Source organism: Ylistrum balloti, unplaced genomic scaffold (assembly GCF_031769215.1).
Source record: "Ylistrum balloti isolate Yb309-2 unplaced genomic scaffold, AGI_CSIRO_Ybal_v1 Utg369674, whole genome shotgun sequence".
Lineage (NCBI taxonomy): Eukaryota > Metazoa > Mollusca > Bivalvia > Pectinida > Pectinidae > Ylistrum > Ylistrum balloti.
Genome location: NW_026781918.1, coordinates 482,787 through 503,508, shown reverse-complemented (window position 1 = coordinate 503,508; position 20,722 = coordinate 482,787). Strand labels below are relative to the sequence as shown.

General features: G+C 36.5%; 1 protein-coding gene across 2 annotated transcripts in view; it reads left to right on the top strand.

The window, feature by feature from the left end:
- The window catches only part of LOC132563231 (myotubularin-related protein 8-like), a 62,113-nt gene that overhangs the window by 19,674 nt on the left and 21,717 nt on the right, over window positions 1-20,722 (top strand). For both annotated transcript variants that reach the window (XM_060227988.1, XM_060227995.1), the window contains exon 2: window positions 20,102-20,218. In XM_060227988.1, the coding sequence (XP_060083971.1) occupies window positions 20,102-20,218 (117 nt within the window). The remainder of the gene's footprint in view (window positions 1-20,101; window positions 20,219-20,722) is intronic.

Sequence of the window (20,722 nt, the reverse complement as noted above, 5' to 3'; positions counted from 1 at the left end):
ATCAAGTGTATACTGGGTGACAGGTCACTATTAGGCATTTAGTAGGTGACAGGTGACGTTAAAAAGTGTTTACTGGATGTCAAGTGACAGTTTGATATTAAGAGAGTGACAAGTGACTATAAGGTGTTTTTACGTGGTCACACTATTAAGTGTTTGCTGTTTTTTTAATTTAGTTCAATGTACCAGGTTATTAGCATGCCCAGAGCCACTTTAATACTATTTATGAGACATAGACCCTGCATAAAGGTCGTGTGGGTTTGAAATGACGGGGGAGATAGCTATTGTGTTTCATAGAATGTTCACAAAATGGATCAATAACCATTAAACAAATGAAGCTCTTTAATTTGCTGGATTGTGACATTGGACCTGTCTGTGTTTACAAAGAGATATCATTATGGTAGTGTACAAGTTTAATTGTATTTATACAAATATTGATGCACCATGCCATACTGTTTATACTGCTGTTGAATGTCACTTGATCATGTTCTGAACCTTCAGACATTGTCGTTTGACCAGGTGTATCAGGCATCAGATAAGGTTACAGCACCGTTATACTGCCAGGCATTATCCTATATCTATGTACGTCCAGCCGCTTTCTTTTCAAATCCAGTTCATGATTATGAGATAGAAATTGTTCTCAATGCTATTGGGATTTTAAAGTAACATTACAAATGATTAAGCGATGAAGCTACAACCCATTGGTATTTTAGAAATATGCAGCTGTATGTAATTTTGTATCAACCATGTTGATATGGAAATTAAAAATCCTTTACAAAACCTGTCGATGTTTCCATTAACTTGTTTTTCATGGTATTGGATTCCCAATGCGTATCCAAGTTCAACTTCAGCAATAAATGTATATTTTAATATTCCTATATATTTATATTGATTTTATCCAAATCTAAAGCATGAAACATTTAACATAAAGAGTTTTTACGGAGCCCGTTAACTGACATGCTTCATACTTATTTTAAACGAAATATTATTTCGAAAAAACGAATTATTATTTAGAAAAAACGAAATAAAATATTATTTCGATAAAACGAATTATTATTTTGAAAAAACGAAATAATATTTCGAAAAAACGAATTAATATTTCGAAAAAACGAAATAAAATAAGTATGCAGCATGTCAGTTAACGGGCTCCGTAAGTTTGCCTACAAAAAAAATTAATTACGCTTTTTTATAAGTCCCCTGCTTGGAACTAGGGTTCAGGAGGGAAGGGAGAGGACTACAGTTTTGCATTTTTCTGTCTGTCCTTTTATCCACTATTTTTTCCAGGCTCAATCTCCTGCACTTTTTGTCACAAGCACTTCATACTTTGGTTATTGGTGAATTTTTATGAGGCAGTGTCTTAAGTATCAAAAGATCACTATGACCTACATTTTTGCCTTTGACCTACATTTAAGAAAACATTTGTCTGCATGCACATGGGCTCTGTCTCCTAGTCTGATCTACATTTAGAGTGATCTACATTGTGACCTCAGTTAGGTACATAACTTGCTGAATTGTTTCCTTTCTAACATCAATTTGTATCATACACTCTGTTGTTTTTTTACTATTGTTTTGCCATGATAAAAGAACAGTAGTCAAGGGAGACTGAAATTTTCCATATACATGAGTCATAATCTGCCTTTGTATTGCTTACAAGAAAGTGTGTGTTCTTCAGCCACCAAATGTGGGAAAGTTAATATTTCATACAGTAGACAATCTATAGGTTTTTAGAATTTGTTATTATATTTTTTCAATGGTTTCTGGATAAATTCAATATACTTTCAATTAACCATATACTTCATTCCTTTAAACAGATTTTTGGGTTCAGAAAAATGTTTTCTGTTTTTGTGTATATTTTGGAACTTTAATAGAGTCAAAGTGTGGATAGTGAGGTCTATAATTCCAATTACATGTATAAGTAACTTTTCTTATTGTCTGAAGCAAATACAACATATTTTACTGCAAATTCTCAGTCTACCACACAAGTATAAGAAACGTGCTCTGTATACCTGGGAGAGTGTGTCAGGAAGGTGTAAATTCTACAGCTCCCAGCTGTAAATGACTCCAATGTAAATACATGTATTAGTAAATCTAATTTTTTGTCCTCTTTCTTATATATGTATAAATACACTTTTCCCACTCTGCCTGACCAAAGTATGGAAAAAAATCAAGTTACAATACAGCTTTGAAAGGCTGTGATTGCTGAATTTTTCAGATGCTTGCACCTTTGCAAATGCAGGTAATGACATATATAACAGCGCCATAACAGCGTTGTTGTAACACATAGGAGAAGACACTACATAGAATATTTTGGTTTTGACTTTTAAGATGCAATGAAAAGATAATTTAATAAAATATGTTTATGGTCTCCTTCCTTTCAGGAAATTTAAGAGTCAATGCATCATACAAAAAGTAATTAGATTGAATTTCTGTAGTTTACCTAATATCCAAATATCTATCTAGTTTCATTTCCCTATACTCTAGGGTATATTTCTGTCCAAATTATACACAAACTTTTAATTAGTTCCCTGTTTCTCCAACATAATCTTCTTGTTATCGCCAGCAGGTGTTGACATTAATTTTGTGTTGTATAAAGAACATTGGTGAATCATAAGTATTTTAAAGTACCTCCTGGGGAAGTTGTACAAATACTTTAGCTACCACTTCATGTGTGTAAATTAGTTGTAATTCTCGTAACTTTTGTGTTCATATTTATCAGACTGTATCTAAGATTTTTAGGATTCATTTTGTTGTTTCATGACTTTTTTATCATTTAATTTCATAATTAAACTGAGGTGAAATGTTTTTACCGTTAGGCAAGTATTGGGACTTGGAATGGACAAAATGGAAGACATATTTTTTGTATTCTGTAAACTGTAAACAGAAAACTAGCTATACAAAAGGTAGGGAACCTTTATAATACAACACAAACTCCAAAACAGTATTTTTCATTTGAATAAAAATGAAAAAAAAATGTAAAGGGTAAATTTCCTTCATAAACATAAAGAAAGCCACACATATAAGAAGGATTCTTCTGAAGCCAAATGAAAGATAAAATTAAAAAGGATGTCATTCAAAAATGCCAATCTTACACAATTAGCAAGAATATTACAAAGGTAAAATCCTTAAGGATTAAAAGCAAGACTTTCTACTGAAAACTAAAACAAACAAAAAAAACCCTAAACTTTGAAAAAAAGAATTAAGGAACCTTTAAAAACTCAAAACATTTTCAAACCTTTACAAACATAGATTGAGATGTATATGGTACATAGATTGAGATGTATATGGTACATAGATTGAGATGTATATGGTACATAGATTGAGATGTATATGGTACATAGATTGAGATGTATATGGTACATAGATTGAGATGTATATGGTACATAGATTGAGATGTATATGGTACATAGATTGAGATGTATATGGTACATAGATTGAGATGTATATGGTACATAGATTGAGATGTATATGGTACATAGATTGAGATGTATATGGTACATAGATTGAGATGTATATGGTACATAGATTGAGATGTACATAGATTGAGATGTATATGGTACATAGATTGAGATGTACATAGATTGAGATGTATATGGTACATAGATTGAGATGTACATAGATTGAGATGTATATGGTACATAGATTGAGATGTACATAGATTGAGATGTATATGGTACATAGATTGAGATGTATATGGTACATAGATTGAGATGTATATGGTACATAGATTGAGATGTACATAGATTGAGATGTATATGGTACATAGATTGAGATGTACATAGATTGAGATGTATATGGTACATAGATTGAGATGTATATGGTACATAGATTGAGATGTACATAGATTGAGATGTACATAGATTGAGATGTATATGGTACATAGATTGAGATGTATATGGTACATAGATTGAGATGTATATGGTACATAGATTGAGATGTACATAGATTGAGATGTATATGGTACATAGATTGAGATGTATATGGTACATAGATTGAGATGTACATAGATTGAGATGTATATGGTACATAGATTGAGATGTACATAGATTGAGATGTATATGGTACATAGATTGAGATGTATATGGTATATGTAACCTTTCTCTGGCTTCCCTGAATGTACAGATTCCTGTAATTTGTAAAAGTACAATATTCGTTTCCTTGATTGATTATCATTGAGGATATAGGCACATGATGTCTGTCTGGCTTGTTGTATTCTTGTCTCACTTTGGTGCCAATATAGATGGCTATGTTAAGGGGCCAATTCCTCTGTGTGTCTCCCGTAATGTTACATTTACCCTGTTGCTCTTGGAAGACCAATGCTATTAAAAGCATCTTCTGATTTCTGAGAAGAGACAAATCAAAAACATAGAAGATCGATGTTAACAAGAAGTTGTTGTCATCACTCTCCTATATGAAAAGGTGTGTTTCCTTCCTGAATCAGACGAGTTACTATGGATGAATGGGATGATGGATGAACGTACTTTGGTAATGTGCAGCCATGCATGAAATATTATCAGGGGTATCTGCCTATCAGACTGTGTGTGGGACAGATCACAAGCGTCCGGCTCAGTCTTGACAGCTCTATTGCTTATTCCTTAACCTCATTATTAAAATCAATTCTTAAAAAATGAATGATTGATTCAGATGTCTGTGTAAACGGATAACATTGCTTGATTTATACTAACCGATTTAAGCTTATGATTTACATGATAGTTTGGTTGGTGTTATCTAACACTGGAGTAAGCTGCAGGAGTTTTCACTAGGTTTTGACTTTTATCTTGTATTAAGTTCCTGGAACTGCGCTGGAGAATTCATCTCCAGCAATGTTACAGCAGTCTTTCAGCAGTATTTCAGTGTAGATGAGCAGTAGTGCTGCTACGGTTGGCAGCGTGATTCAGTAACATAGAGTTGGATTCAATAAGATTTCTTTTTGCTCACAACCAAGTAAAATCAATGGGTAGTGTGGGGACCTGACAATCAATAGAGAAAACCCACTCCACGAAACAATCGCACGAGGACGGGGCCTCCACTGTTGTAACAGACTAGGGGGCTAAGTGTTTTACTGAAGGCAGTGTGGAGGATCCCGCCATTCCTGGTCAGTTTTTCTGATCTCTGTGTAGTTTACGGGAATGTTCGCCAGTAATGGAAATGTGGAATTGTGTTACATATCATGGAGGATTCCCATTGGAAATATTCTCCAGGAATTGGCATACAACGTTCTACTCGGAAACTAAATGATAATTTATTGCATGTACGTCAGAGTTGATGTTTTTCTTTGGGTTTTAGCCAGAAGGATTAGCTAGGCTAAGCTTGAATCTTCAGGGTTATATTGTTGTAATATCTAAACACACATACACAAACACACTCAAATGTGGAATGGTTACAGTGTCTTGGAAATCTGTGCTTTTGCCTTAATGTGTTCATCTTTTCCTGGATTTGTGTTAGATTAAATGATATCCTTTCATCTTCTCCATGTTTTACAAAATGTGTGAATTCCAATTTAGAATTTTTGTTGCAGAAACACTTTCCTCTGTGATTTGACATCACACTTTCACTATCAGATCAAACACAATCAGTCACACCCGGCTTATCATGAATTAATAACTCAGACCAACGATTTCTAGTTATCAATCTTGATTTGATGATTCATGGTCGACTGAATTTTGGCTGCGACTTTGGTTTAATAAATTTATCAATGTGCCGAGACAAATGAATCTTAACAGTTTGTATTTACACTCCATAAAGCTTAATTCATTCTTCAATCTTCACCGATAGATTTTATTTGTGATTTAGCAGATCTGATGATTTGTACGGAGTTGATTAAAATTGCAGTGACAAGTGGGCTTATTAGATATTGTAAATTGGTAGATGACCCATTCAGAAGGAGCATAGATACAGAACAGGTGATTATCTGTCAGAACCAGGTTTTCACCTCTGCAATGACGAGTAACGGGAACATTGTAGCAGCGATATTCTGAATCAATTACAGTGGAGAATCGGTAATATGGAGCTGGCTGGAGTTCAAGTGAAGTATTAACCAAATAATGGCTGAAACAGGTATTGATTTATAGGAAAATAGTTCTACAGTAATTCCAAAAAAAAGTTTGAATAATTTGTAATATAAACGTAAGGACGAGGGTCAGCCATACTCGGTAATCAATTAATTAGCTTCCTTGAGGATTTATACAAACATAGAAGTTAGGAGCCACGTGTGTTGAACTGTGACTTGAATCAGCTGGTGTGTGTAATAATAGTATGTATCATTACAAGTCAACAAATCGTCTGTATTGATTCCTTCATTCATTTCTCCATTAATAATTGGTGAATGACTGTTGAGACACATGGTGTATATGTACCCGAGTTCACCCTCCCGGGAACCCTGACTAATCACAACTGATGCTACATTGATTGAACGACAATCTCCGCTCATCCATGACCCGAAGGGTGTGTGACCTCATCTGTCTTTCTTTGCCATTCTGTGTTGGACACCACGAGTTGAGGTTGTCCTAGACACAGATACAAGGATTTCATCCTGTATATCTCAGACACAAGGTACCTAAGTCAAGGATTGAGGCCGTGGATGCCAGAGTGACACAGGGTTGAGGATTGAGGCCGTGAATGCTTAAGTCGCAGGGTTACGGATTTATGTCACTAGTGTCAAAATCTCTGGTCAAGGATTTATGCGTGGCATCTTGGGTAGAAACTTGGATTCTGGCCTAGGGTGCCCAGGTCAAGGATTGAGTCCCAGGGTGACCAGGCCAAGGATTGAGTCCCAGGGTGACCCAGCCACCAGCCAAGAATTTAGACCAGGGCGTCCTGCACAGAGGGCAGTGATATAAATCACATTCGTCCAAGGGGGGACGTGTGCAATCAGGGTGTCGACCACAACCATTTTAGGCCAGGTGTTGTCCTGGGGGTCGCAGCACTATAGATTACCCATGAATGTGCTGGAATGGACCCATGACAAGATCGAGTCCCTGGCAAACACCTGGATACATGAGATGGGAAATGTTCTGGATATCCGACTTCTGTCGGATTCCTCTGTCGATAAGGTATGTATGTAGAAACATGTCAATGTTATTGTCTTTAAGAAAAAAATCAGATGTCCTTTTATGACCATGGGTGGCTTGTTAATTTTGACTTTCACCCAAATAAAATGTCCCGTTTGTATATCTTCCAAAGTGAGAGTAAGGCCTTCTGATATGGTAACTCATAAGCTTGACCAGACCTTCTTCTTGAATTTGTTTGAATTGAAAATTTATGTTTGAATCTTAGATATATGTCATAGTGTATCTCCCTGATTGAAGCTTAATGCTTTCAGCGAACTCTTATTGTTTGAACCAACAATTATTAAAGGTATATTTTAGGCAATAACAGAGTTGTACAACAAGGTAGTACTTTGGAATTTGCAACTACATGTGATGTTCACACAGATAAATGTGATATGTGGTTCCTACCTGTCATGGTCAGGTGAATGTGATATGTGGTTCCTACCTGTCATGGTCAGGTGAATGTGATATGTGGTTCCTACCTGTCATGGTCAGGTGAATGTGATATGTGGTTCCTACCTGTCATGGTCAGGTGAATGTGATATGTGGTTCCTACCTGTCATGGTCAGGTGAATGTGATATGTGGTTCCTACCTGTCATGGTCAGGTGAATGTGATATGTGGTTCCTACCTAACATGGTCAGGTGAATGTGATATGTGGTTCCTACCTGTCATGGTCAGGTGAATGTGATATGTGGTTCCTACCTGTCATGGTCAGGTGAATGTGATATGTGGTTCCTACCTGTCATGGTCAGGTGAATGTGATATGTGGTTCCTACCTGTCATGGTCAGGTGAATGTGATATGTGGTTCCTACCTGTCATGGTCAGGTGAATGTGATATGTGGTTCCTACCTGTCACAGTCAGGTGAATGTGATATGTGGTTCCTACCTAACATGGTCAGGTGAATGTGATATGTGGTTCCTACCAAATATGGTCATGTGAATGTGCCGTAATCATTATGAAATTTTTTCATATCATCACTAGTGATGATGAAATCACTTTTTGAGTGTTGATATAATTTCGGATTTTTCGTCTGACCAGAGTGGTGCTTTCTAGTCACTGTATCAGAGATTGACGACTTTCCTGTTTAGACACAAATGAAGCAAAGGTTGAATAAATTAGTTTTCCATCAAATAATTCTGTTGTGTACATTTCTGGTATATAAAAACAGTTTTGTAAGCATTTCTTTCTAGGTAACAGCATAAATGGCAGAATTCCACATACAGCAAACCCATCAAACTGTCTGACATTAAAGATCGTGATAACATTTCTTGAACTTTTGAGCACTGCTTTATTGCATGTTTGGATCCGCAATTTTGATCTGCTTTTTTCTTTAATAAGAAGAAAATTAAAAATTTTCACTATTAATATCCTATAGATTTCTCTTGTAATATATTTACATTTTTTACTATTTCTTTATACTTTTGAAATAGAAATGTTATGTCATACTCATGAATTATGCATGATGTTAAACAGGAAACCTCTCTAATTATTCTGTATTGATATGACAACTCAACTGTGAACAATTTACAGTAAAATAAAACCACCTTTATCACCAGTCATTATATAGAGAATGACTTAACACGTTCTACTGATGATCATCATTATACAGTTAGTGTGCTCGGCAAAAGGATTTAGGTCAAGTTTTATCAGTCAAAAATCACTTTGATTTGCCCTCGATCGTCAGTATATATTGAAGTTATGGCCTAGAAACTCTCTTTCATCAGGATAATTTCAAAAAGGAATAAACCAAAGTACACTAATTTGATTACACAGAGTTACGCCTGCTTGACTATAGCTAAGTGTAATTCAATATAACTATCAGAAGTCATAGTCATTTGTACTTGTTTGGGATTACAGAGATCTGACAGCTGCTAATCAGCGTTTTCATATCTCCCAAGGGATACCTACTTGGAGCAATACTTTTTATGTGTGTATGGGGAGTGTTGATGTAGGAATGGGTTTATAGGTTTGTAGGCAACCATAAACTTACCACCACATAAGATACGCTGTAGTTTATTGATGAACTAATCTTCTTTGATAGGTACTGTCATGAAGGTATGTGTTCTTCAGTGTTATACCTGCCAATTATTGCAATTCAGGTAATACACTAAATATCAGATGGAAGAGTTTGTTGTTTATCCTTTCATATACTGCCTGTCATAATAGGGTAAAGATATGTATTTGTCCTTCCATATACTGCCTGTCATAATAGAGTAAAGATAGATGTTTGTCCTTCCATATACTGCCTGTCATACTGAGGGTATAGATAGATGTTTGTCCTTCCATATACTGCCTGTCATACTGAGGGTAAAGATAGATGTTTGTCTTTCCATATACTGCCTGTCATACTGGGGGTAAAGATAGATGTTTGTCCTTCCATATACTACCTGTCATACTGGAGGTAAAGATAGATATTTGTCCTTCCATATACTGCCTGTCATACTGGGGGTAAAGATAGGTGTTTGTCCTTCCATATATTGCCTGTCGTACTGGGGGTAAAGATAGATGTTTGTCCTTCCATATATTGCCTGTTGTACTGGGGGTAAGGATAGATGTTTGTCCTTCCATATACTGCCTGTCATACTAGGGGTACAGATAGATGTTTGTCTTTCCATATACTGCCTGTCATACTTGGGGTAAAGATATGTATTTGTCCTTCCATATACTGCCTGTCATAATAGAGTATAGATAGATATTTGTCCTTCTATATACTGCCTGTCATACTGGGGATAAAGATAGATGTTTGTCCTTCCATATACTGCCTGTCATACTGGGGGTAAAGATAGATGTTTGTCCTTCCATATACTGCCTGTCATACTGAGGGTATAGATAGATGTTTGTCCTTCCATATACTGCCTGTCATACTGGGGGTACAGATAGATGTTTGTCCTTCCATATACTGCCTGTCATACTTGGGGTAAAGATATGTATTTGTCCTTCCATATACTGCCTGTCATAATAGAGTATAGATAGATATTTGTCCTTCCATATACTGCCTGTCATACTGGGGGTACAGATAGATGTTTGTCCTTCCATATACTGCCTGTCATACTGGTGATAAAGATAGGTGTTTGTCCTTCCATATACTGCCTGTCATACTGGTGGTTTGAATTTTGATATATGGCTATGTTGTGTCTTCCTTCTATTTTACACTGATTGTTTAACATTGCTAAGAATTCAGCAGTCTATTTCTTCAAACTAGCATCCTGTTTTAACACTTCATGGAAACCGTGAGCTCATAGAAATATCTTCTGTGTCTTTATTTGTTTGGGCAGATATCAATTTAGGATTGGTCTGGAGTTTATTTGGAGTGTTGCATGTCCATCACTATAAGTAGGTACAATGGTAACACAGTGGAGTAGTGTGGTATTATCAGGCAAACAGTAAAGAAGGTTAATTGTTATATTTCATGTTATTATGTCATTCAAGAATGCATAGAAGGGCAGACAGATCCTGGAACGTAACAAGTTATACTCCACACAGTGGCTGTAAATCAGACAGTTTGGACTTGGCAGATGTGTATGTTTCTATTATTTTCGGTTGTGGTTGGAAGAAACAGATGTTAACAGTGTATATAATGCAAGTCATGGTTTCATTTAAGGGTGATAAATTTTTTTGGTTTCGGAACACTTATCTCTGAGTTAAGAAATACGAAATTCCTATAATTTCATATTAAGATAAAATATTTCAAGTGTATATAGGATATAAAAGCTCTTTTGTTCACTTTTTAATGATAAAACATAAGGGAGGTTGTTTAAAAGTTTATTTCAGCAATTATTCCAGCAGGGTTAGAATAAAACATTATTAAGGCATACTAACTGAGCAGTTAATTTGCATACAGCCCCACAGTACTGAGTAAGTCTGTAATGTAGTGATGTGAACAGCTATAAAGATGAAAAATTATTCAACAATTTTTTTTTTCTAGCAGATGGAGATCTACATTGTCGAGTAGTAGAATTTGATGTATTATTGATAATTGAAGCAGCAACAGTAGTGATCAATGTTGTGATTAGGATGTTGACAATTCCGTTAATGGAGTGCTCTGTACAAATGGGCTGCAACACTGGGATTTCGGTTGTGGCTCATTTTATATGGATATGGTCAGGTGATGTAGTGGTAACACACACTCGACTTTCAACTAGACATCTGGGGTTAGATTCCCAGAATGGATATGAAAATGTATGGGGTCACCTGCCCAACCATGTTTTTTTTTTTTTTTTCTAGGATATTCCGGTTTTCTCCCACAGTAAGACCCCTTGTACTCTTCCATCCGGACCAACAAAAGCGATTTTACACACTGATAGCTTGTTTCATGATTGCTATAATCTAAATGAAGTTTATATTATATGGCTATGGCACAGAGGCCTCAAAGTGTTAACACAGACTATAGTTTTTGAAACAGATTCAGACTTTTCGTTTGACTCAGTTGTCGGGGAAGTCATTGGTGATGTAGAAACTCTGATACAATTCCTGATTCAAGGCCCTGAAGACTGTTAACATTTGAGCCATTAAATATTGTGATTTAAATAAATGAGGATAGGACACAAGGGATTGGCTTATGATGCAGGGGCATGGGTTGTGACATTGTGAACCTACGGTGTGGGCTTTGTTGCACAGACATCAGTTTGTGACAGACCAGGGATGTGATACAGGAAAATGGGTTTTAGCATTGACCAGTTTGGAGTAATGATAATCTAAGAGATTTATATGTAAATAATTCAGCAGAGCTTTTTATGGTCTTTGTAAGCATTGCTGTACATGTAAACCAAGGGATAATAAGTCATGCTTTGGTCCACTAGGCCATTGTAGGTCAAAGGATGAGCTCATAAGCCATGGTTTGCTCTACTGTATATTTAGGACTAAAGCTTATAAATCAAGATTAGCAGCTGTATGTGAAGGCCAAGAGCTTAAAAGTCTTGCAAGACCTGGCAGAAGCAGCAATCATCTGTTGGACAAGTGACCTGGCTAAAAGTACACATCAGGATGAGGAATTCACTAGCTGAGGCAATTAGTGTAGGAAATTTCCAAAACAATGCATAGAGCACTCAAACATTATGTATCAAGCTTAAATTCAATTGTGAATGACTTGATGATATCTGACAAACACTTTGCTAAAACTTGCATGTTAATTTGCTAAACTAGACAAAATTTAAAGAACATTCAATAAAGCAGCTATGGTAAACATCACTGAGCTGGTGATATTCGTGACGAACTGGGATATATTTTTTTGTCAACGAACCTATTGATAACATTACACTAACATCAGGAGGTATTCGCTGAAGATCGTTTTAATTACGATGTCATCAGATGTCTCATGGCAACTTTCTTTTCTTGACTTAGGCTGACTGGTAAAAAAAACACATGTATCTTTTGCTAAGCCATTTTGATTCAGATAACCTTGAACATTCCCCTCATACTTCAGATAACTCTGAACACTATCAAAGAAGTATAATATCGCAATAAAGGTCGATGGATCACATGAATCATCAGTTTTAGTTATCATGGTAGGAGATGCAAATTTAATTTTGAAATTTTAAGATTTTGAGCAGCAATGTCTCTCAAAAGGAATGCAAAATGATAATTTTATTTTATAAGTGCATGGAATTTCATTTTGCCAATAAAAATCATCCCTCCCTTTGCAAAATCTTCACTTCAGAATAAGCGGAATCGGATGAGTGCTTTTGCTGGGCCCTGTCATAGCTTGCTTTGCTGTATTTGAGCCAAGATCTTATGAGTCATGGTTCACTTAGCTGAAAGGTCATGACCTTAGAAATCAGAGTTTGTTCTACTGTATATGTAGGCCAAGATCTTATAAGTCATGGTTCACTTAGCTGAAAGGCCATGACCTTAGAAATCAGAGTTTGTTTTACTGTATATGTAGGCCAAGATCTTATAAGTCATGGTTCACTTAACTGAAAGGTCATGACCTTAGAAATCAGAGTTTGTTCTACTGTATATGTAGGCCAAGATCTTATAAGTCATGGTTCACTTAACTGAAAGGCCATGACCTTAGAAATCAAAGTTTGTTCTACTGTATATGTAGGCCAAGAGCTCGGAAGTCATTGATGGTTCACTGTGCTTTACGTAGTTTGAGCTTACTTAACTGGTGGAGTTATTGACATTTTAATGGCACGTCTAATTTTCTGGTCCTAATCTACAGGTCATTATGTGGTAGATTTGGTGATCAAAGTACTTACCAGCAGGGAAGCAGGAAATATATAATCAATATGAAGTATTTTGAGGATGGAGGAGAAGTTTGTACAAGAGAACATGTCATTACACAATTACACAGAATTGTCATATGTATTATGGCACAAAAATCCCGCAAAGTTGGCGCAGCTTTTCTGTACATTGTATCTGTTTTCCAGAGAAAGCTGGGCCAAGGAATTTCCGGATCTATGATAACGTAACTGTGAGATTAATTGCTACAATCACCAAACTGAAAATAGCATAACGATTACGTATGTGTTCTATGTTAGCGTCTATGAATAATTAATCTTCATTTTCTGCGAGAAAACGAACACCAGAATACAATTATCCACATAACTGAGAGAACTGTTTTAATTTGATATTTAGTATTGGTTGGTATTTTGAAACCCAAATTTGTTGACCCTTCATGACTTAAGTTAATTGTTACTAGAAGTATGGCAGATCAGACTAGTTTTGGCCTAAATATTTATGATGCATTCCTCGGAGATTAGAAACCAACCTTTTATAGCAGCTCCTGACTTCACGCAATGCTTTACATTTACCATATGGGGTTGTTAGGGTTGGGCTAAGCTATGTATAGCCAGTTACTTCAACTTACTGGACGTATTGTGTCAATAATTTACAAGGTAAGTAATAAAGGTCACAGATTGTTGGAAGACATTTACATAATGGCCTTGGGCATCTCAGTCATCACTGTTTTTACAACTTTCCCATACATGTATGTCTGCAATATTGTCATCAGTCTTTTCTGGTGTTAATAAGAAACTTTCCCTGGCATGTGTTAAGATTCTCTTATAAAAGATCACATTTTGATATTATGGTTCAGAACTAGGTCAAAATTAGTATTTATAGATTGTTTTTTCTCTGCTCTTTGGGCAATATTAACTTCATAAATGATTTTCATGAAAGAGAGAGAGAGAGAGAGAGAGAGAGAGAGAGAGAGAGAGAGAGAGAGAGAGAGAGAGAGAGAGATTTCAACACTTCACAACAACCAAACCATAACAGAAATATACCAGCTATGATTATAAGACTTGTTATTTATTGAACCAAAGAGTCAGGGGAACCAAAACGAGGTAAAATAAACAGAGTTGGATGCCATTTTCTATTGTCTTTAAACTTTACATTTAGGTTCTGTATCCATACGTTAGAAATGTTTCACTCTTTTATTGTGTTTACTAGATCACAGCTTACTAGATCACTGTTTAAGGTGACAGAATTTGTTGTCGACTCTCAACATATATTTTTTTTACATCTGACATGGTACTCACATCCAGGGTCACAAATTGTAATGCTTGAGTGTGCACATCAGAAATAATGAAAACTTTTGGTACCATTACTGTTTAGACTACATTGCTTAATTCCCTGACTGTGATGAAACATGTGTTCATCAATAATTTAAAAAGACACATTTAATTTTTTTTCTGCCTATACACCTAGCATTTCAGTTCCCTTTCAATCAGCCTTGTAGTAGTTTTAGTGGTACCCACCATCAACTTTTTCCTTTAAACAACTTCTTCTCAATAATCAATAGACGAAATGCTTTGATATTTGGGTGGTATATTCTTAGGATGACTTATATTCAAGGTCACAAAAGTCAGACTTGTTCAAATGTTTAAATGACTTCTTCTCATGAACAGAAAGGCTTAGAGGCATGATATTTGGCTGGAATGTTCCTATGATAAAAGCTGACAAAGTTTGTGAAAATAAATGACCTTGACTTATATGTAAGGTGAAAGGTATCAAATTTGTTAAAACTTTTAAATGACGTCTTCTCATGAACTGAAAGGCTTAAAGGCATGATATTTAGCTGGAATGAATATTTGGATGGTTTATAAATACCAGATAAGTACTGCAGGCCCATTGGGCCTCTTGTCTACTATAACTCTGTCCTCCCTTCTTAAATAATCTGTACTGTGAGTATGTGTTCTCCCTTGGTAAATAATCAGTACTGTTAGTATGTGTTCTCCCTTGGTAAATAACCAGTACTGTGAGTATGTGTCCTCCCTTGGTAAATAATCAGTACTGTTAGTATGTGTTCTCCCTTGGTAAATAACCAGTACTGTGAGTATGTGATCTCCCTCGGTAAATAACCAGTACTGTGAGTATGTGTTCTCCCTTGGTAAATAACCAGTACTGTGAGTATGTGTTCTCCCTCGGTAAATAATCTGTACTGTGAGTATGTGTTCTCCCTTGGTAAATAATCAGTACTGTTAGTATGTGTTCTCCCTTGGTAAATAATCTGTACTGTGAGTATGTGTTCTCCCTTGGTAAATAACCAGTACTGTGAGTATGTGTCCTCCATTGGTAAATAATCTGTACTGTGAGTATGTGATCTCCCTCGGTAAATAACCAGTACTGTGAGTATGTGTTCTCCCTCGGTAAATAACCAGTACTGTGAGTATGTGTTCTCCCTTGGTAAATAATCTGTACTGTGAGTATGTGTTCTCCCTTGGTAAATAATCTGTACTGTGAGTATGTGTTCTCCCTTGGTAAATAATCAGTACTGTATGTGTTCTCGCTTGGTAAATAATCAGTACTGTGAGTATGTGTTCTCCCTTGGTAAATAATCAGTACTGTATGTGTTCTCCCTTGGTAAATAACCAGTACTGTGAGTATGTGTCCTCCCTTGGTAAATAATCAGTACTGTTAGTATGTGTTCTCCCTCGGTAAATAATCAGTACTGTATGTGTTCTCCCTTGGTAAAATCTGTACTGTGAGTATGTGTTCTCCCTTGGTAAATAATCAGTACTGTATGTGTTCTCCCTTGGTAAATAATCAGTACTGTATGTGTTCTCCCTTGGTAAATAATCTTTACTGTGAGTATGTGTTCTCCCTTGGTAAATAACCAGTACTGTGAGTATGTGTCCTCCCTTGGTAAATAATCAGTACTGTTAGTATGTGTCCTCCCTTGGTAAATAATCAGTACTGTTAGTATGTGTTCTCCCTCGGTAAATAACCAGTACTGTGAGTATGTGTTCTCCCAATGTATATATCTTGATTTAACAAAAATCAAAATTATTGAAAATCAAACATAAGTCCATTATTGCATGACAAAAAATGTTATTTAAACCTGTTGTGGTAAAGGTCATTGTGATTTGTGGTGGAAGACTGAGGCTAGGCTATATAGGCTTCCAGCAGGATGGTGAGCAGTGTCTACAGATGTCTTAGTGTTGTGTCAGCTAGCATAGCTCCAACACCCGAGGGAATGGCAGGCAGTTTGATGTCAGTTTGAAAATCAATTTCAGGATTGTAAGAACATCATTTATATATGATAATTTGCTTTGTTTGGCTTGAGGCAGATATCGTTTGATTAATGAAACAAAGCATTTGTGTCAAATTTGCATATATATCGAGATCTCTTTCTTGTACCCGAAACAGACAAGAGCTGTTTATGGCAGCTACTTTATGACAAGTATGGAAATCCAACAAAGGTCGTTGATGGTCAGCTGTAAAAACAAAACCCAGATAGAGTTCAGAAACAGTTAACCGCAAGACAAAAAAACAGTATATGATGTGATGTAGCAAACTGTTTTTGCAGTTTGTATCAATCTGATCGGGTAATATCTAAAATCTACATAGAATAGAACTGAAGTGGAACATAATGATGGTGATGTACAGATGCAAGGCTGGAAATAACCAGGTCAGCGTTTCCAAAAAGCACAAGCAATTGAACTGAAAATGGATTATATGTATCAGTTTGTTGAGTGAGTTCCAGATTTAGACCATTGTTGTCAGAAATCTGAGAACACCTTATCTTTTAATGTATCCCTCCATTTATTTTAGAATAACCATTAAGTTGATTCCGCCAGCACGACTGTTCAATATATTGGGTTAGTCCCTACTGTCAAGGACACCGAATCCTACTCCCTGTAAGCCTTGTCTACCAGTAAGTGAAGCTTTTCAGTGACCAAGACAAGTTTTACAATCAGTAAGAGATTCACTTACATAGTTGGTGCTTCTTAGTAACCAGTAGATGAGTGTCACTGTCTTTTAAGAAATTCCCTTGTAATTCATAATAGCCTAGATGAATGTCACAAAGTAAGAGATTCCCACAGTAAGAGCTTCTAAGCCATCTAGATGAGTGTTACCATCATTAGGAGATTCCCTTTAAGTAAAAGCTCCACAGTGACCAAGATGAATGTCACAAAGTAAGAGATTCCCACAGTAAGAGCTTCTAAGTGATCTAGATGAGTATCACTTGTCATTAAGAGAATCCTTTTAGTCAAAAGCTCCACAGTGATCAAGATGAATGTCATAGTCTGTAAGAGATTTCTGAAGTCAGAGTGTCTCAGTGACATAGATCAGTGTGACTTTCAATTAGAGATTCCTATAGTGGGAGGCTTTGGGTCTTTGGAACATTTTTAATGTAAATTTATTACTAGTTCTGTAAAAGAAATGGCATCATGGTGTAAAAGCTGGCTTTATAATGGGAATCACAGCGTTAAGATAAAACTGGTCGCCTATCTCGTAATCCATTGTGCTGTATATCAAACTGTGTGGCTATAGATTTTACCTCACCCTGGATTATTGACTGGTTACATAAAACACATTATCTAATAGTTAGTGTGCCTGAGGCAAAAAATACCACACTGAAGTATTTAATATTCAGCAAAATATTGTCACACAAGACAAATTGATAGTCGTAATCGTCTAGAAGCTGAGTTAGCTGAAGTATGCTGAGACTGACGCACGAACCAAGTAGATTGAATATTGGACCCGGTAGATATTAATCATTGGTATAATAAATGACACAAGTTAGGTAGCTTGTTCACCTCAGCCACTGACACTATCACAATATGTCTAGAAGTTCTGATTGATGAAGCTTTCCCCCAGAGAGAATGAATGACGTGACAAGTTGACTAGTCATTGAAATTGTCACCTATTGGTCTAGGACATGAATCTCAACTACCGACATTGATGGTACAATTTTAACAAATGTTGAAGCTGTGATCAACCAGCCATATGTGTACTGTAGCAGTCTGTCTAGAACCTGAGGCGTCTTAGCAAATTACTTCCTAGAGACTACCCATTGACTTTCAATCTTGAGAGAGTGTTTTGTCAGACGGTTAATTACTTAAGAATATCCATAGAACTCTTTGTAATGATCTCACAGTTTCGGACATTTGTAAAATGAAGGAAAATCAAATTTTCGGTAAAGGTACTGTAAGAAAAAATATTATTATATATCTGCAACTTCTTAAGTAGGTGTTCACGTCTTCTGTGTTACGGTCATTATGGACAGTGTTTTATGGGGATTGTAGAAGTAATTAGCTTCTGGCAGCAAGAGATTGTGATAATACCACATGGTGGAGAGAGAAATGTGGGAGTAATCCCACTTCTAGAAATTGTAAAAGCATATTCCCAAGTACAGATTGTGGGAATATGTGACTAGTGGACCCTGTGGGAGTTTGCCCTCTTGTAGAAATTGTAAAAGCATATTCCCCAGTACAGATTGTGGGAATATGTGACTAGTGGACCCTGTGGGAGTTTGCCCACTTCTAGAAATTGTAAAAGCATATTCCCAGGTACAGATTGTGGGAATATGTGATTAGTGGACCCTGTGGGAGTTTGCCTTCTTGTAGAAATTGTAAAAGCATATTCCCCAGTACAGATTGTGGGAATATGTGACTAGTGGACCCTGTGGGAGTTTGCCTTCTTGTAGAAATTGTAAAAGCATATTCCCCAGTACAGATTGTGGGAATATGTGACTAGTGGACCCATTGGGAGTATGCCCACTTGTTGAGATTGTGGGAGTATGCCCAGGGGTGTAGATTGTTAGAGTTTGCCCAGGGGTGGATATCGTGAGAGTTTGCCCAGGGTTGGAGATCATGAGAGTTTGCCCAGGGGTGGAGATCGTGGGAGTTTGGCCAAGGGTGGAGATTATGGGAGTTTGCCAATGGGTTGGGATTGCGGGAGTTTGCCCACATGTGGAAATTATGAGAGTTTGCCCACAGGTGACAATTTTGGGAATTTGCCCACAGCTGAAGATTGTGGGAGTTTGCCCACCAGTGGGGATTGTGGGAGTTTGCCCACATGTGGAGATTGTGGGAGTTTGCCCACGGGTGGCAATTTTTGGAGTTTTCCCACAGCTGGAGATTGTTGGAGTTTGCCCACATGTGGAGATTGTGGGAGTTTGCCCACGGGTGGCAATTTTTGGAGTTTTCCCACAGCTGGAGATTGTTGGAGTTTGCCCACATGTGGAGATTGTGGGAGTTTGCCCACCAGTGGAAATTGTGAGAGTTTGCCCTCGGGTGGCAATTTAGGGAGTTTGCTCATAGATGGAGATTGTGGGAGTTTGCCCCCTGATGCTGATGGAGACTGTGGTGCTTGCTAAATGTAAACATTGTTTTGTGTTTAAATGATACTGCTTGTTACATATGCAGAAGAATGGTATTTGACTGACAGGTTCCTTAGATGAAGCCTTAGGAATTTGGAAAAAGAAATTACTTTAATCTTTATTCAAAGTCACAGGGGTCAAATTTGTTATAAAACTTTTAATGACTTCATTTGACTAACCAAAAGAGCCAGAAACATGATATTTGACTGACAGGTTCCTAGTATGATCCCTAGATCCCTAGATCACAGGAAAAATGGCATACTAGATCCCAAAATCTCAGAAGAAAAAAAAGTTCAGTTGTTATTCATTTTATCTAAAAAGATATTTAAAAGTATGTTGTAGTTTGCAGTTTCCTGTAATGATATCAAGATATAAGCTTTCATTAAAGTAAACACCTACATTTGACTGAGTTAGTATCTTTCCAGGAGTTACCAACATATTTGACAAGTGATTTGGAAATGTTATATTTAATGAAATATAAAGATCAGTGTTTTACTCTATTTACAGGTTGACAATGTCAAGTTGGTTGAACGCTACAAAGCGCGACAGTCTTCAGCGGGCACACTTTATCTGACTACCACACATCTCATCTTTGTGGATGCTGCTGGGAAACGGGAAGTATGGGTATGTTGTCGTGTATAAACAATCTGATTCATAAAAAAGTTTGACAAAGTCACAAAGAAAAAATTTATCAAATAGGAATTAAGAAATGATTATAACATCTAGTTATTCTGTCTGCTCATCGACATTTTAAGTTTCAGCCTGTCCGATGATGGGATCCAAAGATGAAGTGTCGTAAAATCTCTTGGTCGTTAAGGTATATTTAGGTGTAGATTGTCTAACAGCGAACGTGAGTCTGAATTAATAATGACTTGTTGTGATACTAGGTTTTGTATGATATTGCACCGTCCTCACAATTCGATATGTGACGGGGCAGGTTAGTAGTGATAGTGATGAAGATTAGGGTTCATTAGGGATCTGTTTTCAGCGATTTAGGTAGATCTCAATAAATCTTAAGACATTTTTGTTAAGAGAATAAAATTTAGTAAGGCTGAATTCCAGTAGTTCACAAGACATGAAGGTGTTCTTCAGTTTATACGTAGAATAAGAACACAACAAAATGTACAT